Source organism: Panthera pardus, unplaced genomic scaffold (genome assembly GCF_024362965.1).
Source record: "Panthera pardus isolate Hobbes unplaced genomic scaffold, ASM2436296v1 HiC_scaffold_21, whole genome shotgun sequence".
NCBI lineage: Eukaryota > Metazoa > Chordata > Mammalia > Carnivora > Felidae > Panthera > Panthera pardus.
In genome coordinates, this window is record NW_026526777.1 from 56,821,121 (window position 1) to 56,841,454 (window position 20,334).

A 20,334-nucleotide genomic window follows, 5' to 3' on the forward strand; every position below is an offset into this window, starting at 1 on the left:
AGGGTCCTATAGTCAGGGCCTCAGAAAGCTGTTTTGGTGTATTGAAAATTAAATAAAGCTTGTTTTTGTAACCAGCAGGAAAACCGAGATCCACAACAAGCTTTTCGATTATGGCTTAAAAAAAAGCACGAAGAGCAGCTGAGAGAAAGAAAGACAGAAGAACTACGTAAGCAGGAGGAATGTTTATTCTTCCTTAAAGGGACCGAAGGCCGCGAAAGGGCCTTTAAACAGTAAGTCACAGGCAGGGCATGTTTCCCCTTTTCTCACAGTCATTGTAGAGAGTTATATCGTCAAGAAAGCTTGGAAAAAAAATACCACAAAATATTTTATTGCTTATATTACATATCTATTCAGTTTTAAGTCCACACTTCTGAAACCTGAGAAAACTCTTTAGCTCCATACTATGCATTGTATCTATATACCATTCTTTCTTTCTTCAAGGTATTTTCTATTTTTTATGTTTATTTATTTTTGGAGATGGGGGAGGGGCGGAGAGTGAGGGAGACAGAATCCCTCGTAGCTTCTGGGCTGTCAGCACAGAGCTCCATGTGGGTCCCAATCTCACGAATCGTGAGATCATGACCTGAGCTGATACCAAGAGTGCGACGCTTAACTGACTGAGCCACCCAGGCGCCCCTCTTCAAGATATTTTCAATACCAAAATTATTTTATATTTCACCAGTCTGATAACCTTTGATAGCCTGCCATTTATTTTGTTATCTTGTTCACTTCTTAGAGAAACGGACCAAAGACTGTTTACAGCTTCTCTTATACACTCCTCAGAAAAACTGAATAAAGAGTTGCATTTCCCAAGAAATATTTTTATGTAAAGACAGACAGGCTGAGGAGGAAGATCTGTACAAACCAAATGGAAAAAGAGATTTTGGACACATACTTTCGAGGCAAACCTGATCTTTTCAGTTACCTGGTGGATACTTTGTATTACCTGACTAATTGTGAGGAAACAGACCTGGTTTCAGAATTTTGCCAGCAGGCCTTGGGAGAGGCAATGAGTCCAGTTGTTTGAAGTTCCTTTCTTTCCTGTCTTTTTTGCTGTCTCTGTCTTTGTTTCTGTGCTTCTTTCTTCCTTTCCTTTTTTTTTTTTTTTAACATATAATTATCATAACAGAAGCAGTAAATGTGCATTGTGGAAATGGAGGCAGGAAAGTCACATTTTCATCACCCAGAGATCACTGTTAGTACCTTAGTGCATATCTTTTCTCTATACATACATTTATAATTTTAAAATATAAATTGAGATCATACTGGTTATACTGTTCTGTAATCTGCTTATTTTTATTGACGATCTCATCTAATACCCAGTCCAGAATCCTATTTTTTCCCAGTTGACCCCTAAATGACTACAGTTAATTTGCTCAAAGTAGTGTCTAATTCAGGACCACACAACCTTGGCTTAGATGCTTCAGTCTATTCAGTTCTGACACAGTTATTTCGTTGTTTAGGGTTATTTCTGAAAACAAGTGTGTATACACACGCATACCACATATATACTTTCATCTGTGTGTATACAGTTATTTGGGGGTTATTTTACCTAAGCAAGGTTATAGATTCAAATTGGTTAGAATGTGGACTCTTCTTCACCATAGAGCACATTAATGTCTACCAAGAACGAGGTAACCTACCTTTCTTTCTTTCTCTCTTTCTTTCTTTCTTTCTTTTCTTTCTTTTTCTTTCTGCCTTTTCTTTTCCTTTCTTTCCCTTTCTTTTTTTTTTTAACTTAAATTTTAGTTAACATTCGATGCAGTATTGGTTTCAGGAGTAGAATTCAGTGATTCATCACTTACATACAACACCCAGTGCTCATTGCAAGTGGTAAGGCAATATTTCTGTATGTTGGTGTTCTTAACCTAACTGAGCCATGTTTTAGAATACAGCTAGTTGCAAAAAATAAGTTATTTGGAATCTATCAAATACTTGATTGCTTAGAAAATCATAGTAAAAAAAAGAATAGGACCTTTATCACATGTGAAATATTAGATTTATTACTAAAAACCCAGTTTTTTTAGCTGGCAGTTTCATTGTAAGAGAAACTTAATTTTAAGTATTTGATTGCAAATGTGACTGTGCTTCCTTGTGTGATCATAGGGGATAAGTCTGAAATTTTTCAGTTAGTACTTTAATAATTTTTGTTGTGACTACAGCATTTCAATGTAAAGAACTCAATTTCCTTTGATAGCCTGCAGTAGTAACTTTACAGCAAAAGAGAGGTGTATACTCACCAGTTCTGATCATATCTTTTTCTGCAGATGGCTACGAAGGAAACGGATCGAAAAACTAGCAGAGCAACAAGCTGTCAGAGAAAGAACTAGACAGCTCCGACTAGAAGCAAAGCATTCTAAACAATTGCAGAGCCACCTACGTATGTCAGAAGCCAAAGCTTTTCGTTTTACTGATCATTATAACTGAAAGTATCTTAAATACTTCATTTGGAAGCTGCTGCCCTCAGAATTTTGTATATCATTTCTAATGGCCTGTGTGCTTTGGTCATACTCGAAATTATGGAAATGCTATTTATCTTTTGGTGATACTGACAGTGAATTTATCTTTTTTTTTTTTAACACTAAACAAAATAAATTTCTTCCCTCGCATTGCTGTATTGTGTTATACCGTAGTCCGTGCAACAAATTGAACAACGAATGAACGCTAGATTCCTTTACTTGTAATTTATTGGCATTTCTAGCTGGAAAGAACATAAGAAAGGGACAAATTTCTATTCTTGGTCTCTCTTATTATTAAAAAAAGATGGCAATAGAACATTTCGTAAAGCTGTAGTGACCTCTTAAACAAGCCTGGTTCAAGGCCTTAAACAAAATCCTGCCTATGACAACTTTGAGTTTGAATAGCTGTGGCAAAAGCTGAGGAATAGGGTGGGCTTACTTCCTCATGTTCTTTACAAAATGAAGATAGTAATTATGCATCCAATTTTGGTATGTTACAAAATTAGCTGGCTCTTATTTAGAGTTTATGGTGTACATGGTATTGTTGGAGATGCTTTACGTAAATCATTGGCTTTAATCCTTGTAACAACCCTACTGGTCTTGTTTTGCAGATGAGGAAACTAAAATATAGAGGGGAGCAGTTTGCTCACAGGCTGAGATCTGCATGATTGCAAAAACTTCTCTCTGAGGCATGTTATAAAGTTTACATACCTTGGTAGATGTGAAATATTTAAGACTAAGACTATACAGGAATCTGACACGTGGAGGAACAGTACTCAAAATGCGTAAGAGCATTTAAAGGGTGGAGGACAAAGGCACCCATACAAGTGTGATTGGAGACTGGAGGATCAGTGTAGGAGTTCTGTTAAAGCTTCAAAGGACACGGCTCTCGTCAACTGGGTATTCGTACTTTAATCACTCGACCCTAAATGAGAAAACACGGAATCATTGAATCCTGTCTCAACTTCTTACGGCACTTTCAGCATACACCAGATAATTTAAAATTCCGTTATAACTAGTTTGGGTTGCTTACAGTTATCGTTAATGATACAAAGCAACTTAACATTTGAATATTCCACAACAGTTTTACAAAAAAGGCTGTTGGAATTTTGATAGAGATCACAGTGAACCTATAGATTGTTTTGGGTAGTACTGTCATTTTAATAAAATTACCTTCCAACCCATAATAGCACAGATGTCTTTTCATTCAGTGCAGCAACATTGCTGCAGTTTTCACCGTACAAGTCTTTCACCTTCTTGGTTGAATTTATTTACAGATATTTTATTCTTTTGGATTCCACTGCAAATGGAATTGTCTTCTTAATTTGTTGTATATTCAAAACAAACAAATGAATTTTTGCATTGATACACTGTGAAATGTTGCTGAATTTATCAGCACTAGAGTTTTTGTAGATTTCTTGGAATTTTCTACATGTGGGATAACATCACCTGTGAATAGAGATAGTTTTACTTCTTCCTTTGCAAATTGGATTCCTTTTCTTTTTCATGACTGATTACTTTGGCTAAGACTTCCAGTATAGTGTAGAATAGTGGTGATAAAAGTGGGCATCCTTGTCTTGTTCTTGATCTTAAAAGGAAAGGTTTTAGTCATTCACTATTGAGGATGATGTTAGCTGTGGGGTTTTCCATAAATGCTTATAAAGTTGAAGTTCGTACCACTCTATTCTATTTATTCCTATTCTTTGGTCCCTATTTTTCTGAGTGCTTTTATCATAAAAGGGTGTTGGATTTTATCAAAAGTTCTTTCTGCATCAAGTGAAATCATCATGTAGTTTTTCCCTTTTGTCCTCTTATATGATGTGTGTATATCCTATACGTATGATATACACATTGTGTGTGTGTATGATATACTACATTGGTTGATTTTCTTATGTTGAACTACCCTTGCATTCCTGAGATAAATACCACTTGGTCATGGTATATAATCCCTTTACTGTGCTGTTGTAGTTTGCTGGGAATTTGTTGAGGAACTTTTTCATCTATATTCATAAGAATATATGGCGTTGGAAAGTTTTTTTTGTTTTGTTTTGTTTTGTTTTACCGATTTAATCTGTTATAGGCCTGTTCACATTTTCTATTTCTTCTTGTGTCAGTTTTGGTAATTTGTGTGTTTCTAGGGATTTGTCCACTTTCATCTAGTTTATTTGTTGAAGTACTATTACTCCTTTTTGTTTGTTTTACTTATTTGAGGTTGGTAATAATTCCCCCACTTTCATTTCTGATTTTAGTTATTTGCATCTTCTTTTTTTCTTAGTCTGGCTGTAGGTTTGTCAATTTTGTGGGTCTTTTCAAAGAACCAATTTTCTATTTCCTTGATACTGTTTTTATGTTCTCTATTTTATCTCTGCTCTAGTTTTGATTTCCTTCGTTCTGCTAGCTTTGGACTTAAGTTTGCTCTTTTTTTTCTAGGTCCTTAGGTATGATGTTAGGTTGTCGATTTGAGATCATTTTCTTTTTCTTTTGTTTAGCTCAATTAATTGTTATCTTTATTATTGTTACTATTCTTGACATTCTTCAACCATTGCAGAAGTGTGCTGTTGGCTTGTGGTTATGAGTATGTGCACAATTTTTTGTGTGTGTGATAAAATATATATAACAAAGCTTACCATTTTGGCCATTTTTAAAATGTATAATTCAGGGGCATTAAGTATATTCATATTGTACCACCATCATGACTTGCCATCTTCAGAATTTTTCATCATCCCAGCAGACTCTGTAATAATTAACTCCCTGTTCTGCCTTCCCTTGACTCCCCATAACCACTATTCTACCTTCTGTCACTATGAATTTATTTCATGTACCTACACTTTGTCCTTTTATTTCACTTCGTGTAACGTATTAAAGGTTCATTTATGCTGTAGCATATACCAGATTTTCAGTCCTTTTTAAGGCTAATATTCCACTGCACATATATACCACATTTTGCTTATCAATGGATAATCAAATGGATAAGGATGAATGCATCCATCAAAGGACACCTATGTTACTTTCACCTTCCTTCTGGCGACACGAATAATGCTGCTGTGAACACTGGTATACAACTATTTGGGTCCTTGCTTTCAATTCTTTGGGGTGTTTACCTACAAGTGAATTGCTGGATCATATGGTAATTCTAGGTTTGATTTTTTAAAAAATTTTATTTTAGAAAGAGAACGTGACGAGCTGGAGAGGGGCAGAGGGAGAGAGAGAATCCCAAGCAGAGCTCGGGATTCTTGACGCAGGGCTCCATTCCACGACCTGAACCGAAATCAAGAGTCTGATGCTCAACCGACTGAGCCACCTAGGTGCCCGTGTTTAATTTTTTGAGGAACTACCATACTGTCTTCAACAGTGGTTGCACCATTTTACATTCTCACCAGTAACGTACAAGGGTTCTAATTTCTCCACATCCATGTCAATGCTTATTTTCCTTCTTTGATAAGTGGCCATTGTAATGGGCATGAAGTGATACTGATTAATGATGTTGAGAATCTTTTGATATGTTATTGGCATTTTGTACATCTTTGTTTAGGAAATGTCTCTTCATGTCCTTTGCCCATTTTTTAATTAGGTTTGTTTTTTGGTTGCTGAGTTGTAGACCTTTATTCTGGACACTAGACCCTTATTAGCTATATGATTTGCAAATATTTTCTTTGGTTCTGTAGGTTGCCTTTTCATTTTGTGGATACTGTCCTTTGATTAAAAAGTTTTTAATTTTGATGAAGTTAACTATTTTTTTCTCTTCTTGCCTGTGCTTCTGGTGTCATATCCAAGAAATCATTGCCAAATCCAATGTCATGAAGCTTTTCCTCTATGTTTTCCTCAAGTTTTATGCTAAGTAAACCTAAAGGAAAGGCTGAAGAATCAACTATAAATAGTATAAGTTAGAGGAAGACTTGACAAGCACATTAAATCAATATACAAAATAAAGAATGTAGAGAAATTTATTGCCATTTCAAAGTATAACTCTGATGAGTCAGACAAAAAACCCCATTAAGTTGACATTAAAATGTTATTTGACCAGATTTGTCTTCAGGAGATTTCTCTTTTGATAGACAGTTCTGCACCTACTATGGTGTAATCTGGTGGAAACATATTGTGGATATTTTTAAAGACCTATAAAAAGGGTGTTTTATGATGGTGCATCATAAATAATTATTAATTGATGGATTTCATTTTTCATTTTGTACAATGTTCCAGAAAGATTCAACTTTCTCTACCACATTTTATATCAAATTGGATATTCCTACTGTGTTGCATTTGTCAAAATGAGCTCAGTGGAATCTGTTTTCTTTATATATGTCAAGTTGCACCCGTTCAAACTATGGCATTCCCCACACAAAACCAACATAATATGTTTTGCTGAAACACTTGCTAATATGCTGGTAAAATACTTTTAATTTTCCTAACATGTAGCATTTAGTTTTAAAACATTAGTCCCTTCACCCATAGTATTTCCATGAGCCTCCTTTGTAGCCCCAACAAAATCACCAAAAAGGGAATGGACACTCCCTCCACCCATCCCCCTGGCTATTATTCCTTGAGAGTAGGGGCCAGAAAACTTTCTGTAAAGGACCTGATAGGAAATATTTTAAGCTCTGCAGGCCATACAAGCCCTGTTGCATCTATTCGATTGTACTGCTGTGGTGTAAAAAAACAAAACAAAAAACCAGAAACTAACCGGAGACAACAGTAAATGAGTGGTGTGGCCGCATATGACCCACCTTGCATTAAGAGTACCAAAAGTTAAGTCTGCTCCTATTAAATACACAGCAAGATATAACTTAGGGCTTAAAATAAAGGTGGAATCTTTTTCTTTCAGAGTCCTTTAGGAAAAGCATCATACAGTGCCTTGCAAAGTTAACATCGCCTTTAAATATAGCTACACACTTTCCTTCTTTTCTTACCCTGAGATACTTATTAAGCAAGGGTAATCTGTGGTCCAGTACATAAAACATCTTTGGGGATATAGATTACTTAAATAGAAAGTGATATTACTTCTACCACTGTAAGAACTCCAGCTCCCAGAGAAGCAAGTGCCTGTGGTGTGCCTCCGACACACTGAATGTTAAAGGACGATAAGTTCTCCCCGGCAGTGGTTGCAGCAATTGAAAGTTATGTTTTCATATCTAGTATAGGGATGAAATCGTCCAATATTTTTCTTTGTAGCAAGCAAGGTGGTTGGTGAAGACTCAGAAAATGGGTTATCAGGTGAGCCTTCTGTACAGGTAACTGGATCTAAAATGCGTAGAACCTAGGGAAAACAAGAGGTAATGTCAGATGAGTGCATTAGGGACTGTAAAAGCCCTTGGCTTTATTGATTAACAGAAGTACTTATAAAACCCCATTTCATTCACATGGAACTACCAGAAAAAATAACATCTGAATGATGAATTTGATTGGTTAGAGAACTTCTCCCTTTTCAAAAAGCTCTAAATTATGAACGGTGTCTAGTTATGACATTACCTAGGTTGCCTAGTTTTCAGAAATGATGAAATTAATGTTCTTTTATGGATATTGGTGAAAAAGCATGAAAACACAGAAGAAAATATGATGGTTATATCAATTTAAGTGGCATCAGTTTTTACCCTTAACCAAAAAGCACCCACCACCTTCCTTCTATGATCTTTCATTAACTGCCTGGAATCAGGATTCTGCATTCTTCTACTGAAATTGTATTTCAAAGTTTATAATGAGTTACTTGTAAAATCAATGGCTTTTCATGCCTCTGTTTCTAGTTTATATGCAACATTTTATGCTAACAGTTATGTTCTTGTTCATGTTCTTGTTCATGTTCTTGGATGTCATAGAATCGTGCTCTCTGAATTCTTCTGCTCTGACACGTCCTGTTCTACGACCCACAACAGGAGGAACCTTTGGGTTGAATACAATTCTCCGGTGAAGGGCAAGGATAACACGCTTAGTTCATAGCTCCTGTTTGTCACGCTTACATGCGCCCAGCCATATTCACAGGAGGAGGATGGGTCGTGGTGCAAACGAGGTAGGCACTGCAGTTGGAAAGGAACTGGGAAAAGCAGCAGGGGAAAGAATGTTCTTGCTTTCTTGTGCAAGCCTGTGCCTTATGTAAGGAGCTTCCAGATGTGGTTGGATGTGCCTGTCTCTCTCTCAAGTTGTCCAGCAGGTTTTTTTCATTCTAAGTTACCAACATACCCAAAGGACTAGAGCTAATTTAAGAATGTCCTGGCACCATTTAAGGGCCACTGTTCTATTTTGGGACCTTTACTTTTCAACTAGATTGCTGCTTTTTCCACTGAGTTTTTGAGATCCTATTTTTGTAAAATTTGGTTGGGTGCTACAGGACAAGTAAAGACGAAGGGCTTAACGAAAACTTGCTCATAAATTTAGAAGGGAAAATAAGAAAAGTACTGAGATACTCTGTTATTACATTCTGTCTATAGAGAGAGAAACCACATACCAAAGGAGTTCGGTAGAAGGAGACCGAGATACCAGTACAGATAGGTTTCTGGATTTTAGCCTGAAGGTGACGGGGAAGGATTTTAAGCAGGATACCTTTCAGACAAACATGTTATATACTCAGTTGGAAGAGACGGGAAAGGGTAGGCATTAAAAGCAGACGTGGGAAGAACAAAGAAAGGGAGTTTACTACAGTAAGCTAGCTAAGAAATGATGACCTTGAAGCAGAGGGGCTGAAAGGTTCAAGAGACCCTAAGAAAGGAGGACTGTTAGGTATGTTAACTAAGAGAACGTGGTGGATAAGAGATTGGGAAAAGGGGATCTAGAACATGCCCGCAGGATACCTAAAATCGTATAGTAAAACAGAACGGTCAGAGAAGAGAAAAGCCGGGAAGGTGTGCAGTTATGTAAGCCAAGGGAAGTGCGTGTTTCAAGGAAGTTGTCAGTTATACCACATACTACCGGCAGCAACTGAATAGGCAGTGACACAGCTTCCCAACAAGGAGAAGAGAAAGGATAAAGATGATGAATTTAGGGGCACCCGGGTGGCTCAGTCAGTTAAGCATCTGACTCTCGATTTTGGCTCAGGTCATGATCTCATGGTTTCGTGAGTTCGAGCCCCACACGGGGCTCTCTGCACAGGCAGCACAGAGCCTGCTTGGAATTCTCTCTCTCCTCCTCTCTCTGCCCCTTCCCCACTCACGCTGTCTCTGTCTCTCTCTCAAAAAAAAAAAAAGAAAAAAAGATGATGAATTTAGTTTTGGGTATGGATGCATTCTGTAAACAGCTGAGCACCTACTATGTGTACGGGATTGCTGTGTCAGATCTTGAGGAAACATAAGATACGGTCCTCACCCTCACGGAGCTTGCAGTTAGGGAGAGAGGGGGCGAATCAAACAACTGCAACCAAACACGGCAAAGAGCTATCACAGATGAATGCACAAAACCCAATGGAAGCCTGCGGGAAGGTCCATCCGAGTTTGCCAGGGAGATTCGGGGAGGGCTGATTCTTAAAGGTGGAGAGGTGCTGCGAGGACAGTCCAGGCAGAACGTATACACAGAGGCTTGCAGTACAATGGCATGTCTGTGCAATGAGACGTGGTTGAGGCTGCTAGGATTTGAAGGGCACAGTGTAGGGACACCTGGCTAATAATCCTTGAGAAGAGATGGAATAAAGATTTTGAAAAGCCTTCTATATAATATGGAAGAATTGAGACTCAATAATGAGGGAGACTGGGAGCTGTGTGAACAGGAATACCAACACAAGTGGATTGACTTTTTCCTTTTTTGTTGGACCGGCATTTAAAAAATAACTCTCTGTAGAGAGAGACTCTAATTGCAGTAGAGGATGGCCTGGAGGCAGGTAAAAAGCGAGGGCTATTGGTAAAAAGGCTACTGCAATGATTGAGGCTGGAGGATAGGTGTTTGAACCTGAAGAGGGGATAAAATAGAAGGAACTGATAGGATTTGTAAAACCAACAGGATTAGGGGGATGAAGAAAGTAAAAAAAAATGGTACCATTTACTGAGAAATTACTATATTTTGGAATCTTCTATGAGCTTTATATGCATTATTTTATGAAATACTTAAAACATCTATATAGAGGTATAGTTCACTAAGAGGGAGTACAGGGGGAAGTGGGTTCTTTTTCTTTTTGGGGGGAGGGGGAAATGCAAATGCAAAAGCAAGGAGAAAAGACCAGTTGTCCTATCTTCAGCTGTGTTTGAGATGCACATATGGAGGTGGCAAGCTGGACAGGTCTCTTGAACCCAGAAACAAAGATCTCCGTCGAAGTCCCAAGCACGGAGCTATGGGAACAGGATAGTCCCTGCAGAATACAGAAAGTCTGTTATGAGAGGAAAGGCTCAAGAGTGGGCACGGGAGGAGGATGCCTCACATCCCTGCAAAAGACTGAAAAAGAATGGTCACGGAGTAGTGAGGAGTCAGAAGTATATGGTGTTTCAGAAACTAAGGGAGTTTGAAAAGCATGGGGAACAGACTCCTATGGAACATCAACATTTAAAGGAGGACAAAAGGTGATGAGGAGGTGTCCTGAGAGGGAGTATGGGGGCCAAGAATGAGTGAGGTCAGAGAAGTCGAGAGGATATCAAGGAAGGAGCGCTGACACATGAACTAGGGTAATAAAGTGAGGAGGAGTTAAGATGGCAGAGGAGTAGGGGGACCCCAAGCTTGCCTCCTCCCTTGAACACAGCTAGATAAATATCAAATCATTCTGAACACCCAAGAGGACGTGAGGACCGAGAGAACAAAATTGCAAGTCTGCAAGTAGAATCCTGGAAGGTAGGAACCACAGAGAGTTGATTTGGGGGAGGTAAGAACTGCGTGCTGTGGAGGGGAGGGAGCCCTGCTTATGGAGACGCAAGGTATTCTAAGCAGCAGAGTACAAAATCTGATGTTTTACAAGTCCGCCCCCGCTGGGGTGGTGCTTGGCTTAGGGGTGACCCCGCAGGGAAGGAGGGTGGAGACCTGGGACTGGACAGCATGGTCTGACGATCCCTTGGGTCGCACGGGGAGAAACGGTTCCCCTGTTTTTGGGCGTGGTGGCAAGGCCTCTTGGGGACGGAAGGACAGGTGGTGCCGGTGTGCTGTACTGTTCCCAGGCATAGGGCTGGGGGTGCCGGCTGAGGGCAGCGAGCCTCCGAGCCACCGTGTGGCTGCGCGACTGCTTCCCCGGCACAGGCCGGAAATGGCAAAAGCTACGCAAGACCCTCTCCCGGAAGTTCAGCACACGCCATCCTGCGTGAGTCCCTAAAATCTGGGGTTTAGAAACCCAGCTGGGTGCCAGAGATAAAGCAGCTGGACACAGGCAGGGTGAAGGTAGGAATCTGATGGAATCCTGGGACACGAGAGTGGGGACTGTTCGCTCTTCTGTGAGGGGGACTTCTGAAGAGTGGCAGGCACGAGTTTCTCCGCTCGGGGGATGAGAGAACAGGGCGACACCATTTGCCACCTGCCCGTCAGCACCCATCCACCTCAGTGAGCTGAACAGTGCCGCCAAGAGGAGACTGGAGGGGCCTAACGCCGAGACCCCCCCACCTGCACTGATGCGTCTCTAGAGGGCAAGTTGGCCTGAAAAAATCAGTGTGGAAGGCCCTCTCCCCAGAAGACCAGCACAAGCCCCGTGCACGCACCGAGTCTACTGATCACAGAGTGCTGCAAAGCTTCAGATCTAGTGGAAATAGGCTCTAGTTTCCTTTCTTTTAATCTTTAAAATGTTTATTTATTTACATATATTTTACTTTTATTTTTTGGATCTGGCTTCTTTTAACAAAGAGTACAAAACACACATAGGCTGTAGCCTTTTTTTTTTTTTTTTTTTTTCTGGACAAACTTCCAAACTCCTTCTGTGAGGCTAGCATTACCTTGATTCCAAAACTAGACGAAGACCCCACTAAAAAGAATTATAGGCCAATATCCCTGATAAACATGGATGCAAAAATTTTCAACAAGATATCAGCAAACTGAACCCAGCAATGCACTAAAAGAACTATTCACCATGATCAAGAGGCATTTGTTCCTGGGCTGCAGGGATGGTTCAGTATTTGCAAATCAATCAACATATATACCAAATTAATAAAAGAAAAAGAAGAACCATATGATCCTCTCAATAGATGCAGAAAGAGCATCTGATAAGATATAACATCCATTCTACCTCAACATCACAAAGGCCATATACGAAAGACTCACAGCTAATATCATCCTCAAAGGGGAAAAACTGAGAGCTTTCCTCTACAATCAGGAACAAGACAGGGATGTCCTCTCACCATTACTTTTTAACACAGTACTGGAAGTCTTAGCCTCAGCTCTCAGACAACAACAACAACAAAATAAAAGGCATCCAAATCGTCAAAGAAGAAGTAAAACTTTCATTATTTGCAGACGACATGATACTCTATGCAGAAAACCTGAAAGACTCCACCAAAAAATTGTCAGAATACATGAATTCAGTAAAGTTTCAGGATGTAAAATCAAGGCACAGAAATCAGCGGCATTTTTATACACCAATAATGAAGCAGCAGAAAAAGAAATCAAGAAATCGATCCCAACTACAATGGCACCAAACACTGTAAGATACATAGGAATAAACCTAACCAAAGAACTAAAGGATCTGTACTCTGAAAACTAGAAAATTTATGAAGGAAACTGAAGAGGGCACAAAGAAATGGAAAAAACATTCCATGCTCATGGATTGGAAGAACAAATATTGTTAAAATGTCTCTACTACTCAAACCAATCCACACATTTAATGCAATCCCTATCAAAATACCACTAGCATTTTTCGCAGAGCTAGAGCTAGAACAATCCTAAAATTTGTCTGGAAACACAAAAGACCCCGAATAGCCAAAGCAGTCCTGAAAAAGAAAAGCAAAGCTGGAAGCATCATGATTCTAGAGTTTAAACTTATCTATAAAGCTGCAGTCATCAAGACAGTATGGTACTGGCACAAAAACAGACATAGAAGTTAATGGAACAGAACAGAAAACCCACAAATAGACCCACAACTATATGGTCAAGTAATCCTCAACAAAGTAGGAAAGAATACCCAAAGGAAAGAAAGACAGTCTCTTCCACAAATGGCATTAGGAAAACTGGACGGTGACATACAGAAGAATGAAACTGGACCACTTTTTTTTTTTTACACCATATGCAAAAATAAATTTAAAATGGATGAAACACCTAAATGTGAGACAGGAAACCATCAAAATCTTAGAGGAGAACACGGGCAGCAACCTCTTTGACCTTGGCTGCAGCAACTTCTTATTAGACTATTTGCTGGAGGTAAGAGAAACAAAAGCAAATGTGAACTATTGTGGGACTTTATCAAGATAAAAAGCCTCTGCACAGCGAAGGAAACAATTGACAAGAGTAAAAGGCAGCCTATGGAATGGGAGAAGATATTTGCAGATGACATATTGGATAAAGGGTTAGTATCCAAAACCTATAAAGAACTTATCAAACTCAACACCAAGAAAATAAATAATCCAGTGAAGAAATGGGCAGAAGACATGAACAGACACTTTTACAAAGACATCCATATGACTAACAGACACATGAAAAGATGCTCAACATCACTCATCATTAGGGAAACACAAATCAAAACCACAATGAGATACCGCCTCACACCTGTCAGAATGGCTAAAATTAACAACCCAAGAAACAACAGGTATTGGTGAGGATGTGGGGAAAGAGGAGCCCTCCTGCACTTCTGGTGGGAATGCCAACTGGTGCACACACTCTGGGAAACAGTATGGAGGGTCCTTAACAAGTTAGAGATACAACTACCCTATGACCCAGCAACTGTACTACTAGGCATTTACCCCAAGGATACAAAAAATGCTGATTTGAAGGGGTACATGCACCCCAATGTTTACAGCAGCATTAAAAACACTAGTCAAACCATGGAAAGGACCCAAATGTCCAATGAATGATGAATGGATAGAGAAGATGTGTATACACACACACACACACACACACACACACACACACACACACACTGGAATGTTACTTAGCCATCAAAAAGAATGAAATTTTGGGGCGCCTGGGTGGCGCAGTCGGTTTAGCGTCCGACTTCAGCCAGGTCATGATCTCGCGGTCCGTGAGTTCGAGCCCCGCGTCAGGCTCTGGGCTGATGGCTCGGAGCCTGGAGCCTGTTTCCGATTCTGTGTCTCCCTCTCTCTCTGCCCCTCCCCCGTTCATGCTCTGTCTCTCTCTGTCCCAAAAATAAATAAAAAACGTTGAAAAAAAAATTTAAAAAAAAAAAAAAAAAAAAAAAAAAAAAAAAAAAGAATGAAATTTTGCCATTTGGAATGATGTGGATAGAACTAGAATGTATTCGGATAAGCAGAATGTCAGTCAGAGGAAGATGAATACCATATGATTTCACTCAGTGGAATTTATGAAACAAAACAGATGAACATATGGGAGGGGGAAAAAAGAGAGAGGAAAACCAACCATAAGAGACTCTTAACTATAGACAACAAACTGAGGGCTGATGGAGGGAGGTGGGTGGGGGATGGGCTAGATGGATAGTGGGTAGGTACTAAGGAGGGCACTTGTTATGATGAGCACTTGGGTGTTGTATGCGAATGATGAATCCCTGAATTCTACTCCTGAAGCCAGTATTGCACTGTATGTTAACTAACTAGAATTTAGATAAAAATCTGAAAAGAAAAAAATCTGGTAAAAAAGCATTTAAATGTTCATGACCTTTATATGAGCACGTTTTGAGAAGAGCAGAGCTGGAAGGCTACTGGGATTAGCATGGCAGGAACTGAGGAATGGATGGTACATGAATACAAACAAGTATGGACCGTTTGTCCAACGTTCTTGCTTGTAAAGGTGATAAGGCCACATCAGAGAACTTAAGATAGAGAGATTTTTCTTTTTTAGGCTTCTAGGTATCATGTGGGACCTTGAAGGAATTTTCTGCCTGTGCCTTCTTTTTTTGTGAACTAAGAACCAAACTCATCTACCGAATGTGAGGCTATAATCTGACAGGTACAGAAACAAGGCAAGTGCCGAACTGACAAAGGACTGACATTTTCAGGGTACCTGAGGGATGATAAGGGAGAAAGATACTTAAAATTGAAATATAGGCAAGTTATGGAAGGAAAAGAAGCCAGGGGAGTGAGCTGATGAGATGAAATAAAAAAACGTAGGGATCGAGGGAATAAAAATTATGTGATCGAGGAACCGGGGCAATTAAAGCAATCAGGGCTTGGAAAGAAGAGTTGAGATCACAGGTCATGGAGAGAGGTGTTGAGTTGATTTTAAAAGTGGACCATTCTGGTTAAGGACAAGGCCTGCCATAGGGACACAGGAGTAAGATATTGAAATGCAATAGAGGTGACTTTGGTTAGGACAGAACTGTGAGACCACAGTATTTAACAGCTTATCTGCATGAACCCTGAATTTACCCAGGCCTGTAGGTACCGGGTCTACACTATTTGATTCCGTAGTATTTGCCACATTCATATCTATACATGGGAATGAAATAATTTCTGATGTCAGAAGTAATCTATTATCAGCTCATGATAATAGCTAAAAGATAGGCCCTTTCAAAACAATCACATTTTTCTCCTGAAGGACATAGTAATAATGTTTTTTTAATGTTTATTTTTGAGAGAGAGGCAGAGCGTGAGTGGGAAGGAGCAGAGAGAGAGGGAGACACAGAATCCGAAGCAGGCTCCAGGCTCCGAGCTGTCAGCACGGAGCCTGACGCGGGGCTCGAACCCACGAACCGCGAGATCATGACCTGAGCTGAAGTTGGACGCTTACCGACTGAGCCACCCAGGTGCCCCAAGAGTAATAATGTTTAAAAATTAAAACACAAAGGAAGAAACAAGTTTTCCCAAGATCTCAAGCTCATTAGCATGAGAATCAGGTTTAGATCCCATAATTCCTAACTCCTAACCCCAAGCACTTTGTGTTATAACATATCACCTTTTGGTAAGGGGACAGTCTTAGAAGTTCCACAGTCACACAAGAGAGAAATATTTTACCGTTTCAGCCATTTTTTCTGCTGGGGTGCTGCAGAATTCAACTGGCGATGGAACCTTTTTTTGGCCGTTAGCACCGACATTTCCCAGAAGATGAGCATTGACCGCTTTTGCCAACTTGTGATTTGTTAACGCTAGTTCTGCCGTGGTGTGAGGTTGCGTACTTGGGTAGTAGGTTTGCTCTCTTCCCCACTGCAAAGAGACTAAGAGCTCCTCCAAGAGTCTGCATAGAACACAGAGGAACACTGAATATTAATAAGAGGATAAAACATAAAAATCAAGAATACTAAAGAAATGGGAAACATTCTTCTGGGATCAGGTAAATATCTTTCTCGCATATCTTTTTCTCAGAGTTCAATAAATTGGAAATTCTGGTTAAAATCAGACTATAGAAAGCATTTATAGATTTATTAATGTCATTATCTGGAAGTCATCAACAAGCACAACTTTTTTTTTAGTTCTCATATTTTAGTACAGGGACAATAAACTGGTATACTCATCTAGTGGTACAGAACTACTGATCTGATTTGTGTATCTATTATTTCCTTTTTCATGAGTTACATTAATTGAGTTTTGAAGGATAAGCCAACTTACAATTCCTAGGATGAAATGTACTTGGCCACGATGTAGAAACCTTTTTACATATTGTAGGATTTGATTCACTAAAATTCTGGTTAGGACTTTTGCATCTATGTTCATTGGAGATACCGGTCTGTAGTTTTCTTGTAATACCTCTGATTTTGGTATCAAGGTAATGCTGGCCTCATAAAGTGAGTTGGAAAGTGTTCCCTTCTGTTTTCTAGAAGAGTCTGTGTAAATTTGGCTTTCTTTCTTTCTTAGTTGTTTGCTGGTATTTACCAGTAAAGCTATGTAGGCCTGGAATTTCCTTTATTAGAAGGTTTTTAACTGAAAATTCAATTGCTTTAATAGGTTAGGGCTATTCAGGTGACTTGTTCTTGAGTACCCTTTGGTAGTTTTGTGTCTTTTAAGGACTTTGTCCATTTCATTTAAGTTGTTGAATTTATTGGCATATAGTTGTTCATAACATCCCCACATCATCTTTTTTATGTCTATAGAATCTAGGTAATGTATGCCCTTCCTAATTCCTGACACTGGCAATATGTTTTTCTTTTTTTTCCCTGATTATACTGCCTAGAGGTTTCTTCGATTTATCTCATCAAAGAACTAGAATTGGCTATTTCATTTATCTCTGCTCTCATTCTTTTCTTCCTTCTGCTTAATTTGCTCTTTTTGTTTTTTTTGAGAGCACAAGCAGGGGAAGGGCAGAGAGAGAGGGAGATACAGAATCCAAAGCAGGCTTCAGGCTCTGGGCTGTTAACAGAGCCGGATGTGGGCTCGAACTCACGAACAATGAAATCATGACCTGAGTCGAAGTCTGATGCTTAACTGACTGAGCCACCCAGGTGCCCCCTGCTCTTTGTGTTTCTTAAAGAGTAGGCTTAAATTACTGTCAGGACCTTTCTTCTTTTCTAAAATAAGTGTTTAAAGCTATGAATTTCCCTCTAAACACCGCTTTAGTTGCCTCCCACAAAATCTGATATTTTGATATATGGTTTACCCTCGAACAATGTGAGTTTGAACTGTGGAGGTCTACTTATGTGCTGATTTTTTTTTCAGTAAATATAGTATAGTACTGTAGATGTATTTTGTCTTCCTTATAATTTTAGTAATAGTTTCTTTTCTTTAGCTTATTTTATTATAAGAATATATTGGGGCGCCTGGGTGGCTCAGTCGGTTAAGCGTCCGACTTCAGCTCAGGTCACGATCTCGCGGTCCGTGAGTTCGAGCCCCGCGTCGGGCTCTGGGCTGATGGCTCAGAGCCTGGAGCCTGCTTCCGATTCTGTGACTCCCTCTCTCTCTGCCCCTCCCCCGTTCATGCTCTGTCTCTCTGTCTCAAAAATAAATAAACGTTAAAAAAAAAAATTAAAAAACAAAAAAAAAGGACATAGTGTATACTACATATGATATACAAAATATGTGTTAATCAACAATTTATGTTATTGGTAAGGCTTCTGGTTGAGAGTAGGCTATAAGTAGTTAAATTTTTGAGGAGTCAAAAGTTACCCATGGATTTTCAACTGCATGGGGGTGGGGGTCAGTCTCCTTCTCCTCATGTTGTTCAAGCGTCATATGTATTGTTTTCATTCTCATAATTTCCCCTGTGAGTTCTTCTTTGACCCTTACTGATTTGATTTGTAATAAATCAATTATAGTCCTTGACTTATGATGGTTTGATGATTTTTTTGACTATATGATGGTGCAAAAACAATAACATTTAATTAAAACTATACTTTGAATTTTGAATTTTTATCTATTCCTGGTCTAGCAGTAGGCAGCACCATACTTTCTCATTTACTGGGCAGCAGAAGTGAGCCACAGCTCCCAGCAAGGTACGTGATCGGGAGGTAAACAATGAATACACTTACAAAATTCTGTACCTGAACAAGCATTCTGTTTTTTGCTTTCAGTGTAGTGTTCAAATCCCGAGATAGTCAACACCTTATAATAAAATGGGCTTTGTATTAGGTAATTTTGCCCAACTATAGGCTAATATACATGTTCAGCATGTTTAAGGTAGGCTAGGCTAAGTCATGATGTTCAGTAGGTTAGGTGTATTACATTAATTTTCGACACATGGTATTTTCACCTTGGATGACTTTACTGGGACATAACCCCACTGTAAGTCCAGGAAGATGTGTGTATAGAAGTACAAAGTACTTTTAAGAAAGACCATCAATTTTAGGGGCGCCTGGGTGGCGCAGTCGGTTAAGCGTCCGACTTCGGCCAGGTCACGATCTCGCGCGGTCCGTGAGTTCGAGCCCCGCATCAGGCTCTGGGCCGATGGCTCGGAGCCTGGAGCCTGTTTCCGATTCTGTGTCTCCCTCTCTCTCTGCCCCTCCCCCATTCATGCTCTGTCTCTCTCTGTCCCAAAAATAAATAAAAAACGTTGAAAAAAAAAAAAATTTAAAAAAAAAAAAAAAAAAAAAAAAAAAGAAAGACCATCAATTTTGATAGTTCTGGAGCATATGGTCATGAAAGTAAACTCTAATGCTAAAGAACAGTCCTCAAAAAGACCTCCCAAAGGAGAGACAGGTGCACTTTTTGGCCGCTACCAAAAAGTATACAGAAGTGCTACAACTATAAACAAAAACCACTTTGAAAACCAAAGATCAAAAAAATGGTTAGAGAGGGAGGGAGCCAAAACATAAGAGACTCCTAAAAACTGAGAACAAACAGGGTTGATGGGGGGTGGGAAGGAGGGGTGGGGGGTGATGGGTATTGAGGAGGGCACCTGTTGGGAAGAGCACTGGGTGTTGTATGGAAACCAATTTGACAATAAATTTCATAATAAAAAATAAAAATAAAAATAAATAAATAAAACCAAAGATCACTTCTATTATAGCTAGAATTATATATAAGAACGTAATTAAGAATGTAAGACGCACATGGTCTTATTTTTTTAGTCTTTCTCCCTTCTGGGCATCTATTTAAAAATGCTCCTCAAAGTATACGGTCAATAAGTTACTGCATGTAGAAATACTAAAGAACTATCACAGTAACAAAAATCGCAAGAGAAGGAAGAAGAGTTGAGAGTGGAAACAAGTGCCGTACTTCTGGGTAGCTATCATTTCCTGACGAAACTGTTCCCGTTCACTCAGGAGATCTTGAATGGCACTCTGTGCATCACGGTTTTGACGCTGTAAGCCTGCCCTGGAGTTGGTTAATTCATCTGCCATAACCCTGGAAAAGATGAAAATGTCACGTGTAAATTCCCTGATAATAAATTCTCCGGCTGTAAAGAAGTGAATGTGCTACCTTTGTAACTCATTTTCAAAAGCTTACAAAGATTTCACACGGTCAAGTTACTTCTCAGTTTTAAAGCATTTAAAAATATATAT

The 20,334-nt window shown here is 39.3% G+C and overlaps 2 protein-coding genes across 7 annotated transcripts in view; one reads left to right on the forward strand and one right to left on the reverse strand.

Annotated features, from left to right (window-relative positions):
- CCDC181 (coiled-coil domain containing 181) overlaps nucleotides 1-2,609 on the forward strand; it is a 28,209-nt gene extending 25,600 nt beyond the window's left edge. For 4 of the 6 annotated variants that reach the window (XM_019424073.2, XM_019424100.2, XM_019424090.2 and 1 more), the window contains 2 exons: nucleotides 76-230; nucleotides 2,268-2,609. In XM_019424073.2, coding sequence (XP_019279618.2) covers nucleotides 76-230; nucleotides 2,268-2,427 — 315 coding nt within the window. In that variant the 3' untranslated portion in view covers nucleotides 2,428-2,609. The remainder of the gene's footprint in view (nucleotides 1-75; nucleotides 231-2,267) is intronic. The other 2 variants (XM_019424081.2, XM_019424130.2) reach the window with 2 other exon arrangements.
- Nucleotides 2,610-6,385: 3,776 nt separating this feature from the next.
- BLZF1 (basic leucine zipper nuclear factor 1) overlaps nucleotides 6,386-20,334 on the reverse strand; it is a 30,295-nt gene continuing 16,346 nt past the window's right edge. The window contains exons 5-7 of the mRNA XM_019424030.2: nucleotides 20,048-20,176; nucleotides 16,418-16,637; nucleotides 6,386-7,713 (exon numbers count right to left, since the gene is read on the reverse strand). Of these exons, the coding sequence (XP_019279575.2) occupies nucleotides 7,528-7,713; nucleotides 16,418-16,637; nucleotides 20,048-20,176 (535 nt within the window). The 3' untranslated portion in view covers nucleotides 6,386-7,527. The remainder of the gene's footprint in view (nucleotides 7,714-16,417; nucleotides 16,638-20,047; nucleotides 20,177-20,334) is intronic.